General features: G+C 40.9%; 1 protein-coding gene across 2 annotated transcripts in view; it reads right to left on the bottom strand.

Moving 5' to 3' along the window:
* The window catches only part of CCDC93 (coiled-coil domain containing 93), a 45,663-nt gene that overhangs the window by 2,086 nt on the left and 21,851 nt on the right, over positions 1 to 21,726 (bottom strand). For both annotated transcript variants that reach the window (XM_066611862.1, XM_066611863.1), the window contains 11 exons: positions 17,469 to 17,585; positions 12,178 to 12,240; positions 11,314 to 11,387; positions 10,400 to 10,481; positions 9,381 to 9,452; positions 8,267 to 8,338; positions 7,870 to 7,978; positions 2,434 to 2,516; positions 2,132 to 2,169; positions 764 to 848; positions 198 to 311 (listed from right to left, as the gene is read on the bottom strand). In XM_066611862.1, the coding sequence (XP_066467959.1) occupies positions 198 to 311; positions 764 to 848; positions 2,132 to 2,169; positions 2,434 to 2,516; positions 7,870 to 7,978; positions 8,267 to 8,338; positions 9,381 to 9,452; positions 10,400 to 10,481; positions 11,314 to 11,387; positions 12,178 to 12,240; positions 17,469 to 17,585 (909 nt within the window). The remainder of the gene's footprint in view (positions 1 to 197; positions 312 to 763; positions 849 to 2,131; positions 2,170 to 2,433; positions 2,517 to 7,869; positions 7,979 to 8,266; positions 8,339 to 9,380; positions 9,453 to 10,399; positions 10,482 to 11,313; positions 11,388 to 12,177; positions 12,241 to 17,468; positions 17,586 to 21,726) is intronic.

Below are 21,726 nucleotides of genomic sequence, written 5' to 3'. Positions count from 1 at the left end.
CTTCAATCCAACAATGTTATAAGTAATGAACACACAGTGACATCTCAAAATCCTGTAAATAAGTAGCTCACTTCAAGAGTGTTAGCAAGCCACTTTCCGTCAGGTATCTGGTAACATTTTGGAACAGTCACAGTATTTCTGCATATGCATTCTTTCCCATAGCTACAGCTCCACCATCATCCCACCTTTCCAATTACCTCTTTAAATTCTTTTACAGTTTTGAAATAGAGTCTCTGTTTTTCTAGCAACTCCAGATATTCATCATTTAACTGGTCTCTTCTCATTTTGTTTTCTTGCTTCTTCTTCTCCATCTGTAGGTAACAGGGAAGGGGAGGGGAGATAAGGTACCGCCAGAATACAAACTCATGAGATCTTTCAATTCTCAAGTGGTTTTTCTTCTAGTAAAAAGGGAACCTCAGAATCAAACCAGACATGCAAGCTAATTGTGTTGTAAAGAGACATGCTTACTCCCAGAAGTGCCTCTCCTGGCAAAGTTAGAACAAATGCATAATTTGACAAAGGCTGGTTACAGTATACATTTGCTGAATTCCAGACATGTGTTTTCAGGGCAAACTGTGTTCCAAACATTTTTACTGTACTTTAATTGGTTTTATTTAGATATTTAGAATTTCGTGGCCTGTATATTTAAAGAAGCAAGAAGGCCATGTAGTAACATAATGAATAAAAGCATCTATTAAATGTTTGGTTAATGGACACAAACTGTACGATTTTACAAATTACTATAAATAGGAAATGATCTAACCTTCATTCGACTTTGTTTAATTCCTTCTACAATTTGTTCCATCTGCCGCAAAAACTGCTCTCGAGCACCAGAAGAGGCCATGGCTCTGAAAGAAAAGGGTATCAAAGGAAAGAGCTCAACTAAGGAACAAGCATCCATGCTACGTGTTTCCAGTCTGTATTGATTACTTTCAGAATTACCTCAACAGACAAAGTTTTGTTTGCAGGTGATGGACAGAAAGACAAAAGCCAAACCACAGAGTCTGAAAATAGACACTGAAAAAAAAGAGGTTCTACTACATTTGTCCAGCTTCCTTTTTCTCTGTGTTGTGTTCAGTTTTTTTTTAATTGGGGGGGGGGAAGAGTAATAGAACTACCACCCAATCTTTCACAAAATCATCAGCTGAGCCTATATGCTACTGAGGCGAAAAGGTTAGTAAGCTCATGACTTCTTAGGGAGCTCCTGACAATTTGCAAATGTGCAGAAATACAATGTTGACTTCATTCATTAAAATATGGCATGGGGAAGAATCCAACAAGCGGAACCTCACATACTGCATGGGTCTCTGAGAAAAAACCCCCAAGGCTAGAGAGCCATTGATAGTGACATGCCATGGGTGCAAAGACTCACTATTGGAAAAGACAATTGCAAATGCATACTCAGTTCTTTAGATCCAACTGATATCTATTTAAGTTCTATTGGTGCCAATGAAATATATGAATTGTTATATTTGAGGCTAGATCTAAAAATGTGCTCATCCAGCAGGGCAACAAAACAATTTCTTACAACTGTTTGTGCATGAAAAGCAGCATTTTATCTACATTAGGTTTCATTTATAACACGGAACGTCTCCTATGTGTAAAAAGATATAGACTTGGATCCAACCAAAAGTGAGCAGAAGGAGGCTTGTGGAATGGGACTTTCCTGCCTTCTTGTTTCCATTGCCACAACTGAGGAGATGCGGGTTGAGAGACCTTTGGCATGGATGGCATGGGGCAAAAATGGCACAGGGGAGATGGAGAGCGGAATCCACCAAAATTGAGTGGAAGCACCTTGAGCAAGCAGATGTTTAGAAGATATTCTGAAAGCAGATTCAGAATTTTTGCAGATCCTGGCCTCCATCTACAGCCCCCTGCAGCTCCCTGTTCTCAAAAGTCCACCAATTCTCAGGAACTGCTTCTCAGCAGGGGTGGGTGGGAAAGTTCCTTTCCACTACTTTCCTTCTTGTTTCTTTGACTCAAACCCATTTATGCAGTTTTCCAAAAAAGACACAAATCTCTGCTTGTACAAATATTTCTTTATCTAGGTTGGTCATCATGAGGAGATCTAATGGTCAAACTACTAAGATTATTCTTACTAGCTCACTAGAAAGAAAGTATTACTACTTACTGTTGGAAATTGTCATGAACCGAATTAAGCAAGTTAACCTGGAGAGTAGAGGGTGAAAGAATTGTGTTTATAGAAAGTTTCCATGCAATAAGCTAATGTAAAATCTAATGTCATTCAAGCAATAGGATTGGTTCAGTAATGATGATGTGGACTGGTTTAGATGTGGACTGTAAAGATTTATCATGGCTTGATGACTACCTGAACATGTGGACCAAAAAAGAATCATGTCTGAGGTCCCAATCCTATACAGTTTTCCAGCACCAGGTGTTGGGTGCAGCCCCAACATCTAAATAGAAGCTTACCTCTTTTTCCAAATAAACTTTCTTATCATCCAGCGTGTTATAAAGGGTAAAGAACTGCTTGGTTTCTTTGTGAGTTGCTGACACTGAAAACAAATATGAAGAATTTAACAAATACATGGGTGTGTTCACAATCTATATACCTGTATTATACAGGTCGAGTATCCCTTATTCGAAATGCTTGAAATCAGAAATGTTTCAGATTCTGGAATATTTACATATTGAGATATCTTGGGGATGGTACCCAAGTCTAAACAAAATTTGTTTCATATACACCTTATATACATTGCCTGAAGGTAATACAACATTTTTAATAATTTTGCACATGAAACAAAGTTTGTGTACATTTAACCATCAGAAAGCAAATGTGTCAGATGTGAAATTTTCCACTTGTCAGTGCTAAATGGCATTTTAGATTAGGGATGTTCAACCTGTAGTAGAACATCACCACAAAATGAACAACTAAGCAGCATAATGAAGAGAGCAATTTCTAGAGAATTGCAGGATGCAAAGTGAATACAGCTTTAATCAGCTGTAAACCAATAGCCATTGTAACCATTATGCCCAAGAGACTGGTATTGGATCTTTGAGAAAATGCATTCCCACTGACACACACTCAGAAGGGCATTGTTCTTCAATAGATCAAGCTTCCAAATGTATGTGAGGCTGCCCAGGGAGAACACCTTATAAATGTCCCGAGTGATAATATGGTTACCAAATCTACCAGGGACAAAAAAGTGGTTTCAGATTCTTCAGTAGCAACACTGATGACTAAAAAGTCTCCTTCCCATCATCCACTTGGCTGCCAGGGCCACCTGCTCAACAGGTACATTCAGGGAAATGTGCAGAGCAGTCCCTGATAATATCTAGTATCTTTGAGAACCCATAATCTGAAGCATAACCATTAAGAGGATTGAACTGTAATCTTTGAATACCTGTTATCATGGAAAAATGGAATGTGTGAACACTACAAAGTGACAGGTTTCTCTGGAAAAAAAAAATCACCATTGCACACTGACAAAGCCTTCAAGAAAGCATAGTGTGATGCTGGAAATGAAAATGATGGGTTGCATCCTAAATGTATTTAATCATGACTAAGCCCCATTGATTTCAAAGGGATTTAGGGTTGTATCTTAACTTTGCAAATGCCTTCTGTTTGCACTGATCATCTATGCAGGGGGGATTTTTGTCAAATACGCCCCCATTCCCAACAGTCTTCCATTCCCCCATGCTGCAGCCAGTATTACTCCAGACAGTTCCTCAACCATCAGATGTGGATTTTCAGGACCCTGGGAAGCTGCTGTGTGCAGTAAAGTTCCATGTGGGAACTTCTGCACCTTAGGATACAACCCATAGTCATCGCTAACTCAGAGCCCAATCCTGAGCTCTTAAGCACCAGTACAAGCATACCGCCAGCACTGGGTGTCACAAACATGCTGTGAGGCATGCCCACAACACCCTGCGCCAAGTTGGCACCAGCCCAGAACCAATTGGTGTTGAGCCCAGTGCCGGCTGGATGCTGTCCAGAGCTAAGTAAGAGCTCCAGATGGTGGTGAGGGTCTAGGGGCAGGGGGGACAAACTGGGGTGGAAGGGAGATGCAACTGGTGGAGCCCTTCTCCACTGAATCCTGAACTCCGCAAAACAGCTGGTGCAGACTTGAAAAGCCTCACTGCAGGGCTTAGGACTTCCCCTGAGGAGACCTCTGGCGGCTGCAGCAGTAGCTGCTTTGGCGCTGCTGCACCCGCCGGCAGCGCTGCCTTTAAGACTGGGTTGTCAGTCATGACTAAACTTATGATACAGTTTAGTGTTTCTAGATACTATTGTTCCCAACAGTATTGTATAATTTGTTTTAGCGCCATTCTTGGGCGACCAGATGTTTTGAGTTTCTTTTTGCAAGAAAGGAAAGATAAAAGTATTTCTTTAAAAGTACAAGTATAGTGATACTTAATACAAATGGCTATCCTTTCATTACACCTCCGTAGACTAGCAGCTGTGATCCAAATGTTGCAAAGCATGAGGGTTTTCCATGTTTGTTAACCTTCCCGCTTCCTCCTTCCTGCCCATCCTGAAATTCCACCCTGAAACACTGGGGAACCCTTTGGAATATCATTCAGTGAGGTACAGCAGGGTATTGGTAGAAAGAAAAATTAGCAAACATTCAGGAGCAGCAACCAGTTTATGCTCTTTTTCGGGATCTGGACCAAAGTCTGCAAATACTGTTTTTTGTCAAGAGACCCAAGTTTTAAACATGTTCTCATACCACAGGCAGAAAAAGTATACCCTTCAAGTATTCAGCTAACCTAAAAAACTCAGGCAATACATCTTTAACATAAAACCAACCTGCTGTGAATTGTAGCTCACATAAATTTATAGGAAGTGACACAATTTTAGCTCGTAAAGCAGGAAGGGTTATTCTAAATGATTTGCAATGCTGGTTTAGCATAGATCAGAAAGACAAAGGTATTCTGTAGATACGCAAGTATAAGTGGATCTCAAGATAAGTTGAGGGCAGGTTTTGAGCCAAAAATCATGGAATTTTCTATGACCCCTGGATAAGTCAGGGTTGAAACTTAAGGTAGTGTGAAATTCTTTGACATTGACTTACCAGGAATTGTTCTGAGGCTGCAGCAAAAAGCCAAAAAGGAAAAAAAGGAACCATTTTACATTCTTCTCCAAACAGGAAGGGAAATGAAGGTTGAGGAGTAAAGAGATGCACTTCTATAGCAGCCCTCCTACAGTCTACAATTCTCATAAGTGCCTTTAGCCATCTTCTTATTTGGAGAAGATTCTAAAATAGCCAAAAAAAAGTATCTTTCTTTTGCTGCCTCAGAGCAATTACTAGTAAGTAAAATTGCTCCTTTCTTTCCTCACCCCCCTGCATCCTGCTTCTCAGCCCAGTCCAAACCCCACCTCACCAAGCAGCTGCTTGCAGAAACTCTGCCCACCACATGGACCTGTGTATAAGTCGACCCATGTTTTCAGGGTCAATTTTAAGGCATATTTTTTTAACTTACACATGAGTAGTAATATTCTCATGAGTATTATTATCCTAAATCATGGTAATACACAACATGGTAATATTCCCCTAAATCACCAATTTGGTATATTAAGGCTTGCTGGGGAAGGCAAGAACGGTATCTTGAGAGATGTAATGCCATTTTTGACACGGAGCACTCTATAACCATTGAATGGTACCAAGCAGCCTAAAGAGGTGGAGCAGCAAAAGCCATATATTATTTTGCTTTGGCTGCTGATAAAGAACACAACACCATGTGTACATATATATCATAATCAAATATCTTTTTTTTTTTTTAAAGGAACAAACCAGGCTAAGAAAACAGCAGTAGTGATGGAAATAGTTCAAGACAGAACTCTACACCAGTAAATATTGCCATCAGAATGTTAAGTGTAAGTCATGGCAACTATGAAAAGACTAGAAAGATGCTTGTAAAAAAATAAATAAGAACCGTCAAATCTTGAAGTCTCAAATGCAAGTGAGAATCTGGAGGCTGTACACTTATGGACTGGGACCCCACATTTCTAAGTTGCTAAACATTGGAAGCATGATCAGCTAACAACAGTGGAGGTGTGGAAATTAAAACTGGGAATATAGTACATGGAAGTAAGTATCTTTGGGCAACAACTTAAACACACTCAATACTGCAATTGCATGTTGCGTCTGAGCAATTCAGTTGAAACTTCTACAGGCTATGATTTCATTAGAGGGAGACTCCAGAGCCAAAAATCAACATACTGAAAGCAAGATATTTTCCAGTTCTTCTACTAATATCATCAACAGCTTCTCTGTCTTTTGCATGGGTGGGCAATACCCCATCTCCCACGAAGGTCCCCTCATAAAAAAATTTTTACTATTAGAATAACCAGCATTTGGAAAAAAAACTCAAGGAGACCTTTGTCATCTGATGTAGTATTGCTCTTAAAGGGGTTTCCGCTGAGCAGTCAGACCAGCGAGCCAGATCTCACTTTTCCAGCCCCAAATTCTGTACATTAGCTGTGTGAGGCTCTCCCATCTTGCTTCCTGATGTACATGAGTAGTAATATTCTCATGAGTATTATTCACTTAAATCATGGTAATACACAATACGGTAATATTCCCCTAAATCACCAATTTGCTATATTAAGGCTTGCTGGGGGAGGCAAGAACGGTATCTTGAGAGACGTACCACATCTAAAAATAGGGCATGTGATGGTATGTGTGCAATTCTTTGGGTCCTTCCCTCCCTAGTTCATCTGATTGACATGAATGCCAGGGACTGGATGCAAATACATTTGAAGCCTTTTCCCAGCTTCAGCTGGTACACCAAATTGATCCCTACTAAGTGAAACCTTGATTATTCATACCCTAATCACACCTGGATTGGATGATTCTAACACAATCTAATGTCTACTGAAGACAGTTTGCAAATTGGTTAAAAGGGTTCAAACTGAGACTCTCAGACAGTTTTCTAAGGCTAGCATGTTATATATTAAATCACTTGTACTAAGCCAGCTCCATTGGCTCTGAGGTTTCCAGGCTCAATTCAAAAGTCCTGGCAGTGTTCTTTAAAAAAAATCTGGGACCAAGCTACCATTAGAAGCATCACTTCTCACATGAACCTGAACATTAAGCGCTAATTTGGGAGTCACTGCTCCATGTCTCTTCAGCTGAGGAGGTGCAGTGGATTGGTGCAAGGGGAAGCATCTTTTCTGCTGCTGCACCTATGCTCTCCCAGTCTTTACTTGCCTATTTACTTGCCTATTGCTGGACAGTAAAGTTCCATTGATGGACAGTGGCTCCATCTTTACTTGCCTATTAGTGGACTGTAAAGGCAATTTTATTTCAACAAACCTTTCAGACTTTTTACTGAAGTGTTTTAATGGATTGTTTGGCTTCTGTTCTTCCTAGCTACTTTTTTAATAATGTACTGTTGTTTTTTTAATGTTGTTAGACATTCTGATTATCTTTTCAACAGAAGAGTTGGGGAAACAATGCTTCAATTCTTTTTTTAAATATAGTAACACCCACAAAATTGTAAGACTATAAGAGCTACACTCTTACGCTTATAAGAGTAAGACTATAAGATATCCCAGTATCTACTGCATATACAGATTTTCCACCCACTGATTATATAAATAGGCTCCTCATATGACACCACTCAAAGCAACATTTCTTAAGCAAATATCATTGATCTAGGTGGGTAAGCCAACCGTGAAACATATTAGTAATCACTCCAAAGGATCCCGTCGTCAGCCCTCAAGGGACGTTTTATAGGCGTTTTGTGAACCCTTGTAAGTAGAGGCATATGATGTGAATGTCAGAAAGCCGTCACTACAACAGCATTAGCAAGGTACAGTTGTCATGCTCCACAGGTTTATAGTGCAATTGCGCCTTTCCACTGCTTAGCTGTGAGAAATACACTTTTGTTTGATATACATACCCTGACCGTAAAGTTCAATAAATCTCTTCTGGTACTGGGTTAATTCAGCTCTACTAGGCACCTCATCAATCTTGCGTTGTAAAATGGCGATTTCTCTATTTCGACGGGCCTGAGGGGAGTTAGGAAAAAAGACAACTGGATTGCTTGAATGAACTGACACTCCGAAACAACCCGATAATGAAATCAAGAGCTCCACTGCCCCTCCTTCCCACGTCCTCAGGCTCTCTGTTGCAGAATGAAGTGTTTTCAGATAATTAGTTGGAAATGACACTTGCACTTCAGACCATTCATTACAGGAAGTTGACATTCTCATGTCACCAGAAATTCAACAAGACATGAATGCAGTTTTAACAGGCACATCTTCCAAATGCACAGAATTCATATTTGGAAAACTCACCAGAAGCAGCCTAATCTTTTGCAGTTTATCTTTCTCCATCTTGTATTGCTGGTCTATAATTTTAGCAGGTTCCTAACATTAAAGATACAAAATTAAAATCAATTCCTGATCCAGACCTACTTTAAAAAAAACCAATCAAAATCAAGTATTACAAGGAAAAGATGTCATTTTACAGATATAGTTTTCAGTGGTTTGGAGGACTGAAAATGAGCTGCTGCATTGTTTCCTCCCTGACATGTGGCTTTATTTTCAGGTGACCCTGTGGTGCTCATCACAGTTGGTATTATGCAGGAAGTTGGAAAACTACAGTTAATGACATCCAAGACAGGAATCCTTGAGACCACCAGAGAACTGGTAACCAGAAAAAGTCTGCACCTATGGGTCAGTATATTCTAAAAATGGGATGCACTGCAAACACTTTTCAGCATGCTGCAGTGTATGGAAAGTTTGTAGTCACAACTCAATACTCAAAATGCTTCTGCCTCTGCATTGAGGTAGAAACGGGGGCTTCTCTGAGTTAGGCAGGCTCTTTTCATTAAGGTTAGACAAGCAGTGATCAGATGGGCCTTCTTGGTGGTAGCACCCCAGCCAAATATACTCTCATGCTTTTCCAGTACCAAGTGAAGACCTTTTAATTTTCCAGGTCCTTTAAAAGATTAGCCTCAGTTGCTTTTTATTCTGATGGCTGTGTTTATCTTCACTGCTATCTTTTTCTGATTTTGCTTTTATTGTATTAAATTGTTTTAATAACTGTTTTATTAATCTGATTGATTGTTAGCTTCCCTAAGGAGAAGGCTGCCATGGTGGGGCACAAATTCTCCTAATAAATAGATCAATGGCCTTACGTGACAATAATAAAATTAATAAACACTGATTTCTTGTTGAGAAGCTGACCTCAATGAGAACGTGAGAGAATTTAAAATAGTCAATGTTTGTTAAACAGAAATCAAATGTTCATTTTGAAACCTAACAGCTTCCACTAACAGAACTAACACTAGTCACATAAACAAGGATGACATCTTTAATAGTGGCAAGGGGATCTGGAGCAAAAGTAATCACGAGAAGAACAGTTTGCAGAACTGGTTAACAAGTACATCCAATATGTGCCATTTACCTTCTCCTCTCCATTTTCAGCGGCTTCTATTTTTAAGCTCTCAATATTTTGCTGGAGACGTGCCATCTCTTCCTTAAGGAACAAGACAATTATAGTTTCTTTTCATTAGCAATTACTATGCTCTTTATGCACACAGAAGCCAGAGTCACAGGCCTTTCATGAATTATGCATTTGAAAGAAGCCTGAGATGCAAACATGTTCACAAAAAACAAATTGCGACTTTCTGTGCTTATGGCACCAGAGGCAAAAGTTCTTCATTATGTAAAGCAACAGTGTCAATGGGTTCATATTTAGGGGCAGGATGGGATATACACAGTCTATTTCCTATGCAAATGCACGTGTAGAAGGTGGGCCCAAGAGAAAAAAATTAGCTCTAAGTTGTCAGCACTCATTACAAATCATCTATCACCACAATAACTACTGCACACAACAGCTCTTACTGAAGCCCTCAAATAATTTCCAAATGGTCTTCCATTTGCAGTGTACAGTGCTCCCAAATTATAATGAAATACTTTTTGCTAGGGATATGTAACCAGCATCCAAAAACCACTAAGCTACAGAGGTTGAACATTCAAATATATTTTGCCTCATTTCATGCTGTTCCTCCATGCTTTTACATTTATACAAATGCCTTTTCACAATACAAATTATTTTTTTCTGATATTTATCCCACTTCCAAAGCAATTAGTAATACCAACAGGAACAGCTGGTGAAGTCCAATGTACTAGTTAGTGTGTTGACATACTGCAGTTCCACCTTCGACATGGAAGCCACTTTGGAGATCCAAGTAATTATGCAATTGCAATGTTTGCACTCTGCTTTCTGATCACTGGATCTCCAAAATGGTTTCCATATGCTATTGCTGTGATATCTTTATCACAATATGGAAGTGTTTTCCACACTGGCATGTTACTAAAGTAACCCATACACCAGTTCTTATAGACAAATCCAGAGTATGTCTGGATCCTCAAAAGGAAGCCTTGTACGAACACAATCTGGAATAACTTTCTACAACTTACCCTACAATGTGCTTTGAATTCCTGCTCTTGGCTTTTGAGGTTCTCGTTCATCGCAACCAGTGCCCGAAGCTTCTGCAATATACTAATGGTATTTAAAAAAAAAAATTAGGGAGAAGACATTTATTCTATTTCAAACAAACAATCTAAATGGTGCCACAAAATGTGAATTCTCAATTGGACCAAATCAAATACAAAAGCAGATGTTAATGAAAAATGAGTCTCCACTCACAATTTGATGCCTTTATCTCCAGCAGGATATTGCTACTCCCATAGGATTAGAGGCTCTGTACCCGTGGATTTGCTACCCTCTGGGTTTTGCAGGAACCTAACCCCATGGATAGTGGGGATTGACTTTAACATGTATAACATTGGGTTGTATGTATGGTTAGGATATGCACAACATTATCTCTCTGAAGAGGTAGTACAGATAGGATAAGATGAAGACATTTTCAAAGCCAATATGTGTGAACCAATTTTCTATCTGGAAATCTAGTCCAAATATCACTGGTTTGCAGTACGCAAGACCTTCAGTCTTCTATGTGCAAAATACTGCAGACATACCTTAATACTTACTCAAAGAATTACTGAGTAACAAGCATTTTGATCATTCAAAAGTGCTCAGTATTATTACAGCCATTCTCAACTTCTAGTCCTTGAAAATCCATACTGATCTGAATGAAGTGATAGGTAATAGTCTTCTGGCAGTAGCTGTACCGCACTGAGAAATGAACGCGAGAATCTAGCCCAAAATAAAAGGTACTTCATCTTATTATCCAAAGGGTAAATCTTTTGTACTATATCAACTCATCAGTATTAAAGCACTAAAGTGTTTAAAAACCACTGACAGCAAAGCACTGTTGAATTAATGCAAGCCATACAAATTTGGGGAAAGGCGAGAAGAACTGAACACATACTTTGAGTCTGCTTGGGATTCAACTGCTTCCAAGGCTGCCAGTTCCTTGTTCAATTTTTCACTATGTTTCTTTACCTAAAGGGTTAGAATGAATAGACTGTGAGAAATATAATGAGTAGAGCCATTTTGTCTTTCTATAAAGATAATCTACACCAGAAAGGAAAGCTGTAAGCAAAGCCCTTTAAGACTTTAATTATATAGGTAGCCAGTTTACCCTGCACATGCCTGATCTCGTCTGATCTCAGAAGCTAAGCAGGGTCAGGCCTGGTTAGTACTTGGATGGGAGACGGGATGCTGTAGGCTTATACCATAGTCTTTCGAGACTGAAGGTTGCCAACCAACCTTTAATTATACAGCTTGGGCATCCCTTATCTGGAATTCTGAAATACAGAGTATTCCGAACTACAGATTTTTCTTCTTACTTTTTTGCCTAAATAAATAAAATCATAAACTGTGTTCCATGCACAAACCTTGTTTCATGCACAGAATTATTAAAAATATTGCATAAAATTATCTTCAGACTAAGTGTATAAGGGGTATATGAAACATAAATGTTGTGTTTTGACTTGGGCCGCATCCCCAAGATCTCTCATTATGTATATGCAAGTATTCCAAAGATTCCAAAATACAGAAAAATCCAATATCCAAAATGCTTCAGGTTCCAAGCACTTTGGATAAGGGATGCTCAACCTGTATAACTTGGTACAGCAAAAATGTGTGAATAACCCTAAGGAGAACCATAATGCTAGAGGTAGGATGAGATGTCTCCTATTTGAATATGTGGTAGTGCAAATATGCATATTAAAAGGTGGCCTTCATCATTTTTCCAGTGACAGAGGCTGGGGGGTGGTGGAAGGATGAGTACCTCATTTAGTGTTTTCTTTGCCTCATTACATCCTGTTTGTAGGTCGGCACATTTCGATTGCAACTATTACCAAGAGAAAAACAGAAGAAGAGGAAAGTCAAGTTATCACAAAAACAATTATCTTTTAAACAAACACTGCAACACTCTGACTTACTGGCAGTTAATAATACATACTCTGGAATTATTCTCAATGGTCCCTATATCTACTTTTTAATTCAAGTTTTTCTGAGGGAATAAATTCCATGAGCTCTAACAAACATTTACACAAAATGTAGATTAAAAAAACAAGTAGGCATGTTTGCCCTACTTGAAAGAGAATTCTCAGCAGTCTATTAGACCTATTGATGTACACAGTACAAGAATTCAAGGGATGTTCAAGGAACCATTTCTTTTTCAAATTTGACAGAACTTCAGAAACTACAACCCTTTCCTGGCCAAACTGAGGTAAGGCTTTGTGTATGACATACATATGGCATAGCAAATGGTGGTTGCAACAGTTGATATTTTACTGCCCTTGACACAACAGTTGATATTGTGTCAAGGGCAACATGAACAGTTGCCCTTGACACAAAACACTTCAGGGTTGCCTTTTAAACTTTCTGTCTACATCATGCAAATGTTCTGACTACATGCTCAGATGTCTGAGAGTCAAACACTCCACAATGGTGGAGGAGTCACAGGAAAGTATCATCTTAGAATGGCAAGCTGGCAGGGAAAGGATGGGCTTATGTGTTTAAAATTTGTGCTGCCTTGCATCCGTCATTCCTGAAATGGGAAAAGCACATTATGAAGATATGCTGTTCCTGACATGCTAACATCACAAGTGAAGGGACTTTCTAATGTCAAGGACATTAAAAACTTTCATTTCAGGCATCTGAAAAAGATACAGTTCCATAAGAATTGCACCACACACTTTTCCTGACCAGTTAACACTTCTTTAACTGAAAGCAGCTTCTGTCGCACAAAGAAGCTAAGCACATCTCAGCATATTTGTGTCTTCCTTGAAACAAAGCATATTGCTTACTCCCATATTGAATATTTATACATCAAAATAGCTTCCTGGAGTCCTGCCATGACTGAAATATACTCTCAAGAAATGAGCAATAGTTAAAAAGTCCTATTCAAATGTGATCCAAATGAGGAAAAAGGGTCCACAGTTACAGCACACTGAGGAATGTGCTAGCAAGATCCTCCACAACATGCTCTAAAGCTCTGCCCGCTCCATGGACAGCATTTATCTGAACAGGCAAACTCTGTCTCTGTGACGAGTTCTCTCTCTGTAAGTACAAAGGCTCAACCTCTAATATGGGGAGGGCAGAGTTACGTAGCAGTGTCTCTAATTGTAGGGGGGGGACCCACTAGGTGGGTTGCAAGCCATTTTCAGGTGGGTCCCCATTCATTTCAATATTTTATTTTTATTATATTAGACTTGATACTACCATGGTACATGATTGCACTTAGGGAAATGTTACAGAACTGTACTATTAACAAGCTACTATGTATATGCTTTTAACAATGATAGTCAATAGGACTTACTCCTGGGTAAGTGTGGGTAGGATTGCAGCCTAGGATTGCTAAAAAATTTCCTGCTTGATGTCACTTCTGGTCATGACATCACTTCCGGTGGGTCCTGACAGGTTCTCATTCTAAAAAATGGGTCCCGGTGCTAAATGTGTGAGAACCACTGATGTAGCACATTGGAGGTGGGGCTCCCAATAGCATTTTTAACAGTGGTACCTCTCTGGTTACAAATATGCAAGTAGCTACAGTGGTTATTACAGAAGTGGCTCTAAGATGGCTCAGCTTACTGCAGTTTTACGCATACAGGACAAGGCAAAAGGAAGCAGGACATCTTTTTTTCCACTGACTTCAAAAGTAGTTTAAGAGGAGTAAGATGCAGGGAGATGCAGCAGATGATGTCAATTGGTTTTTAACGTGTGTTACACCCATGGGCCAACAGAAGCACACAACAATATCACACCAAGCACATAGAATGCATCTTTACCCAGCGGGTAACTAAGCTGTGGAACTTCTTGCCACAGGATGTGGTGATGGTGTCTGGCATAGATGCCTTTAAAAGGGGATCAGATAGATTAATGGATGAAAAGTCCATCACAGGCCATGAGAGGTAGGCTCTTTCTGAAATGCCAGGTGCAAGGGTGTGGTAACACGATACAGGTTATTGTGTTGTGTGCTCCCCGAGGCATCTGGTGGGCTACTGTGAGATAGACAGCTGGACAAAATGGCTCTTTGGCCTGATCCAGCAGGGCTCTTCTTAAGTGATGTAATGCTGGCAGCATGAGCAAATACTGAAAAAGTATGATGAAACAAATTTAGTAGATCATGCCCTAGAAAGAGGGTTGATCTCACTCAACTATACTCCTCTGCATTTCATAGAAATGGTAACAGAAAAAAAATGGCAACAATATTGTGAATGTGCACAGGTTCTGACGGGCAAAGCAATCCTTCAGCAGGGGTTAGAGAGATCCCATGCATGGATCCAATGCAGAACTGTAGCAAGCTGTTTGAGGAGGTCCTTCCAACATCTGGAGAATGCATTGCAGCCCTCTGAAAGTTTCCCTAAACACAGCAGTTCTGTGCAGGTTTGATGTATCAACTATAAACCTTTTTAATAATCAGACTGTGGGCGCAATCCTAACCAACCTTCCAGCACTGAGGAAGGGCAATGCAACTCTAACAAGGGAACAAACAGTGCCTTTCCTTGAGGCAGCCTCCACGATTACCTCCCCAACTGCAGGATGCAGCACATGCCCCACTGGCACAGCTATGTCAGTGCTGGAAAGTTGGTTAGGATTGCACCCAATGAGACTTAAAATGCAGGTACTTTCCCAGTGTCTGTGCCCAAACTGTGGCTTTCACACCAAATCACTGGCAGCAGTATTTTTATTTATATTAAAAAGGAAGGTTATGAAGATAAAAATATTTCAAGGTAACAACTGGTTAAAATGGGGGAAAGTGCCCCTATTATAAGCCTAGTGAAGTAACAGGAGTTTTCTTCCCTGACTTCTGGAGAAAAGCAGCACCTCTTTCTGTGATGTACAGAACCATTATAGAAAAGGTAACGCTTGCAATATTCATGTGTATTAACAATTGTGGAGTGGGTTCTCTTCTGTACACTTTTCTTCAGATTCAGATACTGGTTTATGCTACAGTAGTCATCAGAAATTTGGCATGCAAAAATTCTACAACTTTACCCTTCCTGTTATCCCATGCTGGCAAATGCTGGTGAAAGTTGTATCTGTTGACCTGCTGCCTGACACAAACTATTACAGGCACAGCACTTCAGTCAAGACAAGATCAATCCAGTGAAGGACTTGTTCCAATGCTATTCTTTTCCTGCCTTAAGACTGCTATGCTGTGAACTCCATTAACATTTGAGAAGCTCACAAGCAGTCTTATATTTGGCTTCTTTTAGCATTACAAGTTTATTAAGTTGCAGAAGGGTAGGTGTATTATTCATCTGATGCTGCAGAAAAAAAACCCAACAAAGGCTGAAAGGCAGGGATATAAGCTATTGTTAAATCTCCCCATTCAATTGCTGGAGGACGCTAGGTCATTTTGCACACACAAAATGTTATCGATTTCTGTATTGCAGCATTTCCAAATACAATCTGTGGGCACTTCAGTGGTACTAGGCTCTCACACAAACCTAGGAAAATACCAGCTTAACATGTTGCTAAGCAGCATTTTCCCAGCTTTTGTTGTAGCATTTCAAAGTTTTCTATCCACAAATGTAGCACAATCTGGTTCAACAGCTGGCCAAGTAGCAAACAACCCAGAACTAATCTAATAGTAAACGACTGCAACATACCCATGTTTACACAGTAGAAAATGTGCACATGCATCTAATGCAGAGATCTCTAAACTTTTTGGCCAAAGGGCCGCATCAAATATTTGGCACAATGTCGAGGGCTGAAAAGAACATTAAATATAAAATTTAGATGAATGGGTTCAAATGTCCAGGATTTCTTCAAGCACCAACACAGCCCAAGAAATAAAGCACACACTGAAATGGACCCTCATTCCCTCACCCCACAAGCACAACCCTGGTTGTGTTTGGTCAGCTGGGCCAGAGGCTCTCAGGGAATGAGAGGCTGGCTGCGGGCCGGATGGAGGCTTGCTGCGGGCCGCAACTGGCTGGGGTTTGGAGACCCCTGATCTAATGCAAAGCAACCAACTACCAAACACAGGCACCCACTCCTCCTTTCCTTAAGTCTCCACAAATCTTCTCAAATCTCCTTAAACCATTAAGGAAAAATGTCAATCAGCATAACAACTCCAAGATGTGGCACCATCAGGCTGTACAAATTGTGACCCATCAAACCCAAAATAACCAAACAGTTGTCAGGTGGTTACATACTCCCCCCACCAGTGGCTGAAGGATGGAAGATGGAGCATGGAATCAAGAAGCCAGACTGTACAGCCATCACAAATGGAGATGTACAATTTCTGGAGGGTCAGGTTTGTAACCTGGGGTTGCTTCCATCTAACGTTAGGGGTTACCAATGTGCAGCAGCTTTCACCAGCATTGCCTGGTGCACTCACTGCAATCCTTACTGGACAGAGATAGGGCTAAACAGTTGCTAGCCTCTTTACTAAACTAAGCACACGAAAACCTTTCAGGGCCCAATCCTATCCAATTTTCCAGTGCTGGTGCAGCTGTGCCAATGGGGTGTGCACTGCTTCTTGTGGTGGGGCAGCAGTCACAGAGGCCTCCTTAAGGTATGAGAACATTTGTTCCTTTACCTTGGGGCTGCATTGTGACTGCATCGGTGCTGGAAAATTGGATAGGATTGGGCCCTCTGAGCGCACAAAAACCTTTTAGTGTTATATTTCCTAGACCTTTTGAAAAAAATGCCAGCCAAATTGTTTGTTATGCAGTTTCATTTATCTGCTCTTGAAATCTTGTTGCTTTTATGTTGCCATATATTGTTTTAGTTTTTTATTTACCATTAAGAATCAAGAATTTTTAACAACCCAATCCTATACCCCAGCAGCCTGTATGATGCCACCCTGCCTGGCCCACTCCCCACCTTGAACCCCCCCTCCCAGACTGCCCCTGCCACTACCCTACAGCCATGGTATCTGGGAGCCACAGATGTGGGCAAGGGGCCCTGGCAATTTGCACTGGCAGCCCTGTAGTGAGCAATAGCTGCGCACCATTTATATCTTTAGAGGACTTATAGTGGTGGATCAGGTGATCCACTGCCATCAGCCCTCCATAAGATTGGGCTGTTATTCATTTGAAATGAAGTTTGGTAAAGACATACTTCATCCAGCTGCTTGGTCTTCTGCAATATCTGCTTTTTTAGAGATGCCACCTTCCTTCTGTGCTGCTGGGCAGCTCCAAGTCTCTCTGGACGCTCTTCTGCAGAAAGCTCTGATTGCTGATGGGGAGGGGAGAAAAAGAAAAGAGAAGAACTTGAAATTAATGCTTTACTGCTCCACACTTTGTCAGATTTAGAAGACTGATGCATCTCTCTAACTCTGCATAGGTAGGACCACCACAGCCTCATACAAGAATTCAGGAGTATGCATCTCCCCCATGCGTCTCTGCCATTATGGGGAGCAAGCTAATTTTGAAGAGCTCTACAGCAAGAAAGAAGAGCACAACCTTTAGCACCTTTTAGTGTTAGCATCAATTTTAAATGTACCAATTACAGCTGCAATTTCATGCATGCTTACTCAAGAAAGCCCCACAGAACACAGAAGGACTTATTTCTGTATCAGCACATATACAACCGTGTTACAATTTTATATGCATTTTATTGGGAGGAAGTCCTACAGAAAATAAATGTTCCTTGCTTTGAATACACATGGATAGGATTGTGGTGCAAGACTACCGATTTTGTTTTAACTTGCCTACAATACTATAACACTGTAATGAGCAAGTGCTCCAATCGGAGGCCCACTTTCATAGCAAAATGCAGCAGAGATGGTCACTTGGGTAGCAACTGACAGCACTTTGTTTTGCTTGAGAACTGTTTGTGCTAAAGACCAGAATTTCAGCTACTAGAAACTTGTCCATGATTTATCTTTGACGCTATTAAGAAAAATGGTCCATCAGTAACATCTGCCCTGTAAAATAAACCTGTGAATGAATTTATTTGTGATACTGAAATACAGTTGCTAGGGGAGTGCAGGGGGCGCGGGCTTCCCCAGATGATGTGTACAGGGGGGTGATACCACTACTGGCCAAAATTTTTTAAAATCTTTGTATTTTTGAATACCAACATGTTATATGTCATTTGATGCGTAATTTCATGCAGAATGCAATAAAACAAACTGTGTTGAAATCTCTATTCTATCACATGTTATAACCAGAGGGTGCGGGGCAATGGTACATTACCACACCTACTGCCCATTGCATTGCCCTGTCCACTGCGGGGGGGGGGAGGTCTATCATGGGGCCATGTGCTGGCCTCCCACACCAGGTGACGCAAACCCTAGCGAAGCCACTGCTGAAATAAGAGGTTTGGCAAGCAGGGATCCATAAAACATATGGCACAATATGACTGAAGCTTCCTTGCTGTTAATTGAAACTGAAATCCAAATGTTTCTACTAAATTAATTTTTAAACCCACATCAGATTAGTAGTAGTTTCAAACAAAAGCATGCCAATATCCTTGTAGTAAATTCGAGAAATCTGCACTCACTTTCATTCAGTGATGGATGACAAAGCCTAGAGATGTTTATTGCATGTAATCCCATTGTAGATTACAATTTTATTCTTAAACTCCTAATTAAGATGCACAGCAGTTGTTACAACCCCCGACATTGCTTTAACAAAACATTACATTGCTTTAACAACTTGCCACTTAATTGATTGACTGAGGGGAAAAAATAACCACATGAAAATCTGTCCCTGCATCAGAGCAGCAAATAAATAAATAAATACAAAAAACCACCAACTATTTCTCAAGGTAAAAAGAATAAACTTTAAAGCCCAGATTGAGCCACAAACAGGCTAAGGAACTGTATATTAAACAGTGCAATTCTCGGAGTGGTTTTGACTAAAGCATCAGAACCACAGTCATCCTCCGAGTGGTGGCAACACTATTCTTGCCTGTAGGAGGGCCACCCAGGTAACAGGTTGCCAACACTACGAGTGGAATAACACAGCAGAAAGTATCTTTAGTCTTATTAAAAAAGGAATACACCTTACTGGAGGTGGCTTACAAAACAGGCATGATTGCGGCAACTCAAGGCTGAAGCAGAGTAGGCTAAAGTAAAATCCCATTCCTTGCATCATGCCCAGAAATCTGTGGATGCCCTTGCCCTGAGTAAATTGAGTTTATGACACTACAACACATACCCCATGACAGATGTCATCACCATAACAACATTCCAAGCTACGAAATAGTAACTCACAAAAGCCAACATTGTAGCAAGCGGGTGGAACATTATCACGAGTATTAACAGGGTCCGTGATTGCAAGCTCCCAGAATTGCTCTCCAAGTACAAAGACATTTAGTGCTGGAGTTCAACTCCCACTTTTCCCTACAGTCTGTTATTACCTGGTTCGACACTGGAGTTAAACTATAGGAGGTCAGTTAGTCTGAAACTGTGACAGAGAGGCTTTCTGTGGTCCTTGGAACAAACCAGATGCAACATGAAGCATGTAACTGTCGGTCTGTGGGTTACTTTCTTTTTAAAATTAGCAGCTGAATAGACAACAAAATCTGGACTGGGACTGCAGCACAGGGGTAGGGATTGTTTAACCTGTGCATTTTTTTTCCTGCTGAAAATATCGCTTCACCCTCCACTGTCCCAAAAGGTGCTACCGAAGCAATTTGTATCCATGGGGATCCGTAGAAGCTTAGAAAGGAGATTTTTGGCGTGAACACATTGCGCAGGTGAAGGGTTATTGACCTCTGGATCCACACCGCAGTCTCAATCCAAATCAGGCCTTCACATGGCAACATATACATGACACATACAATGATAAAAAAAATAAGCTTCAAACTAGACAAGGCGATGTCTTATCTAGACTGTCTCGTTGCCTGAGCAGATCTAGACAATAACATAATGTGTGTCACTACCAGGGCCTTCAAACAATCAGATATTTAGAATGGGGGAGGCATAGTGAACCAGAACGGAAAGTTTTAAATGCCCTCAGCCTGTCTTAATTTGAGAGCCCTTTGGAGGGAAAAGGTAGCATAAAAGTTATTTTTAAAAAATAAGTATGCATATAATTATCTTTTGACTATTTTGCTGAGACAGTTCTATAGCCTGGTTGATGCACGATCATCTGTAGCCAACAGATGCCACAATGATCACAATGAACTCCAATTCCCTCCCCTGGAGCTTCAAAGTTGTTATTTCAAAGGAGAATGTAGTAATTACTCAAATTTTGTAGGAGCTGGGCAATTTTGCAATTTGCAGTAATATTCTTGAATTTACAAAAGGTGCAATTTTTTTCCTTGTTCTCTCAATGCTGTTCAAGAGAACACCCCTTTCTGAAACCCTTTCCTATGACACTGATCAGACAGCTACTGACAAAACAGTTCCCAGTGCCCCCCAAGTAGCTGGTTGCATCCTTGACAGCCATCTGAGCGCTATTGCCCTAGGACAGCCAATCTCTTCCCACATCCTTAAAACCCAACATGCAATAAATTTATTGCAATAAACTTGCAATAAATTCTCAGCATAGCTGCTATATCGCACAACACCATTCCTTTCCGACATTCCAGCTATTATGTAAAGTAGTGGTCTCCAAACGTGCGCCAACGTAATCAGCTCACGTGTGGCGTGGCAATGGTGAAACTTTACTATTTCATGTCACAGCCTCCTGACTTCATTCTTAATCTTTGCAGAGCCTCCACTGGGCAGCCGCTTCAGCAGCACATCTCCCCAGAAGGCTCTGTGCCCCAATTTCCTGGGGGACGCAGCTGGCGCAAGGCTCTGCAAAGATCAGGCACGAAGACAGGAGGCTGTGGGGCGAAAAGGGAAGGCTTTACCACACCCAGGCTCATTAGGCTGGTGCGTTGGATCTAGCTCATAGAGTCTGAAGACCCCTGATGTAAAGCATGTCCAGTACTTTTCCTTATTGCAGTTCCCAAACTTCTCAGGACTTCCCAAACTTCTCAGGAGTAAAACTCCTGAGGTAAGTCTTGGCAGGAAGGGGTGAAGGCAGCACTGTGATCTCCAGGATCATGCTGCTGGCAGGGGCCAAGAGGGAATGTTTTACTTACTGGATGATGAAGCGGCCTCCCGGATGTGTGGGGAGCCCTCAGAGCCCTCCGCAGAGCTTCTCAAGTTGTAGAATACTAAAAATAAGCAATTGGAAATAACTTTTGGTATCGGGATTCCAAAACCAAGTGGTTTCCAAGCACTTATTTTTAGTATTCTACAAAATGGGGAGCCCTGCGGAAGGCTCTGTGGGGCTCCCCACATCTCCAGGAGGCTGCTGCGTCACCCCCCTTTTTTCCTGGGGATCACATTGCTGTCTTCCCCTTTCCCCCACCCATTAAGGGGCCAGAGGCTGGAGCTCTCAGGCTGGGCCATTACGATGCCTCAGTTTGAGAA

Source organism: Tiliqua scincoides, chromosome 1, assembly GCF_035046505.1.
Source record: "Tiliqua scincoides isolate rTilSci1 chromosome 1, rTilSci1.hap2, whole genome shotgun sequence".
Taxonomy (NCBI): domain Eukaryota; kingdom Metazoa; phylum Chordata; class Lepidosauria; order Squamata; family Scincidae; genus Tiliqua; species Tiliqua scincoides.
The sequence above is the reverse complement of the archived record's forward strand: the minus strand, read 5'-3'. Positions and strand labels throughout refer to the sequence as shown.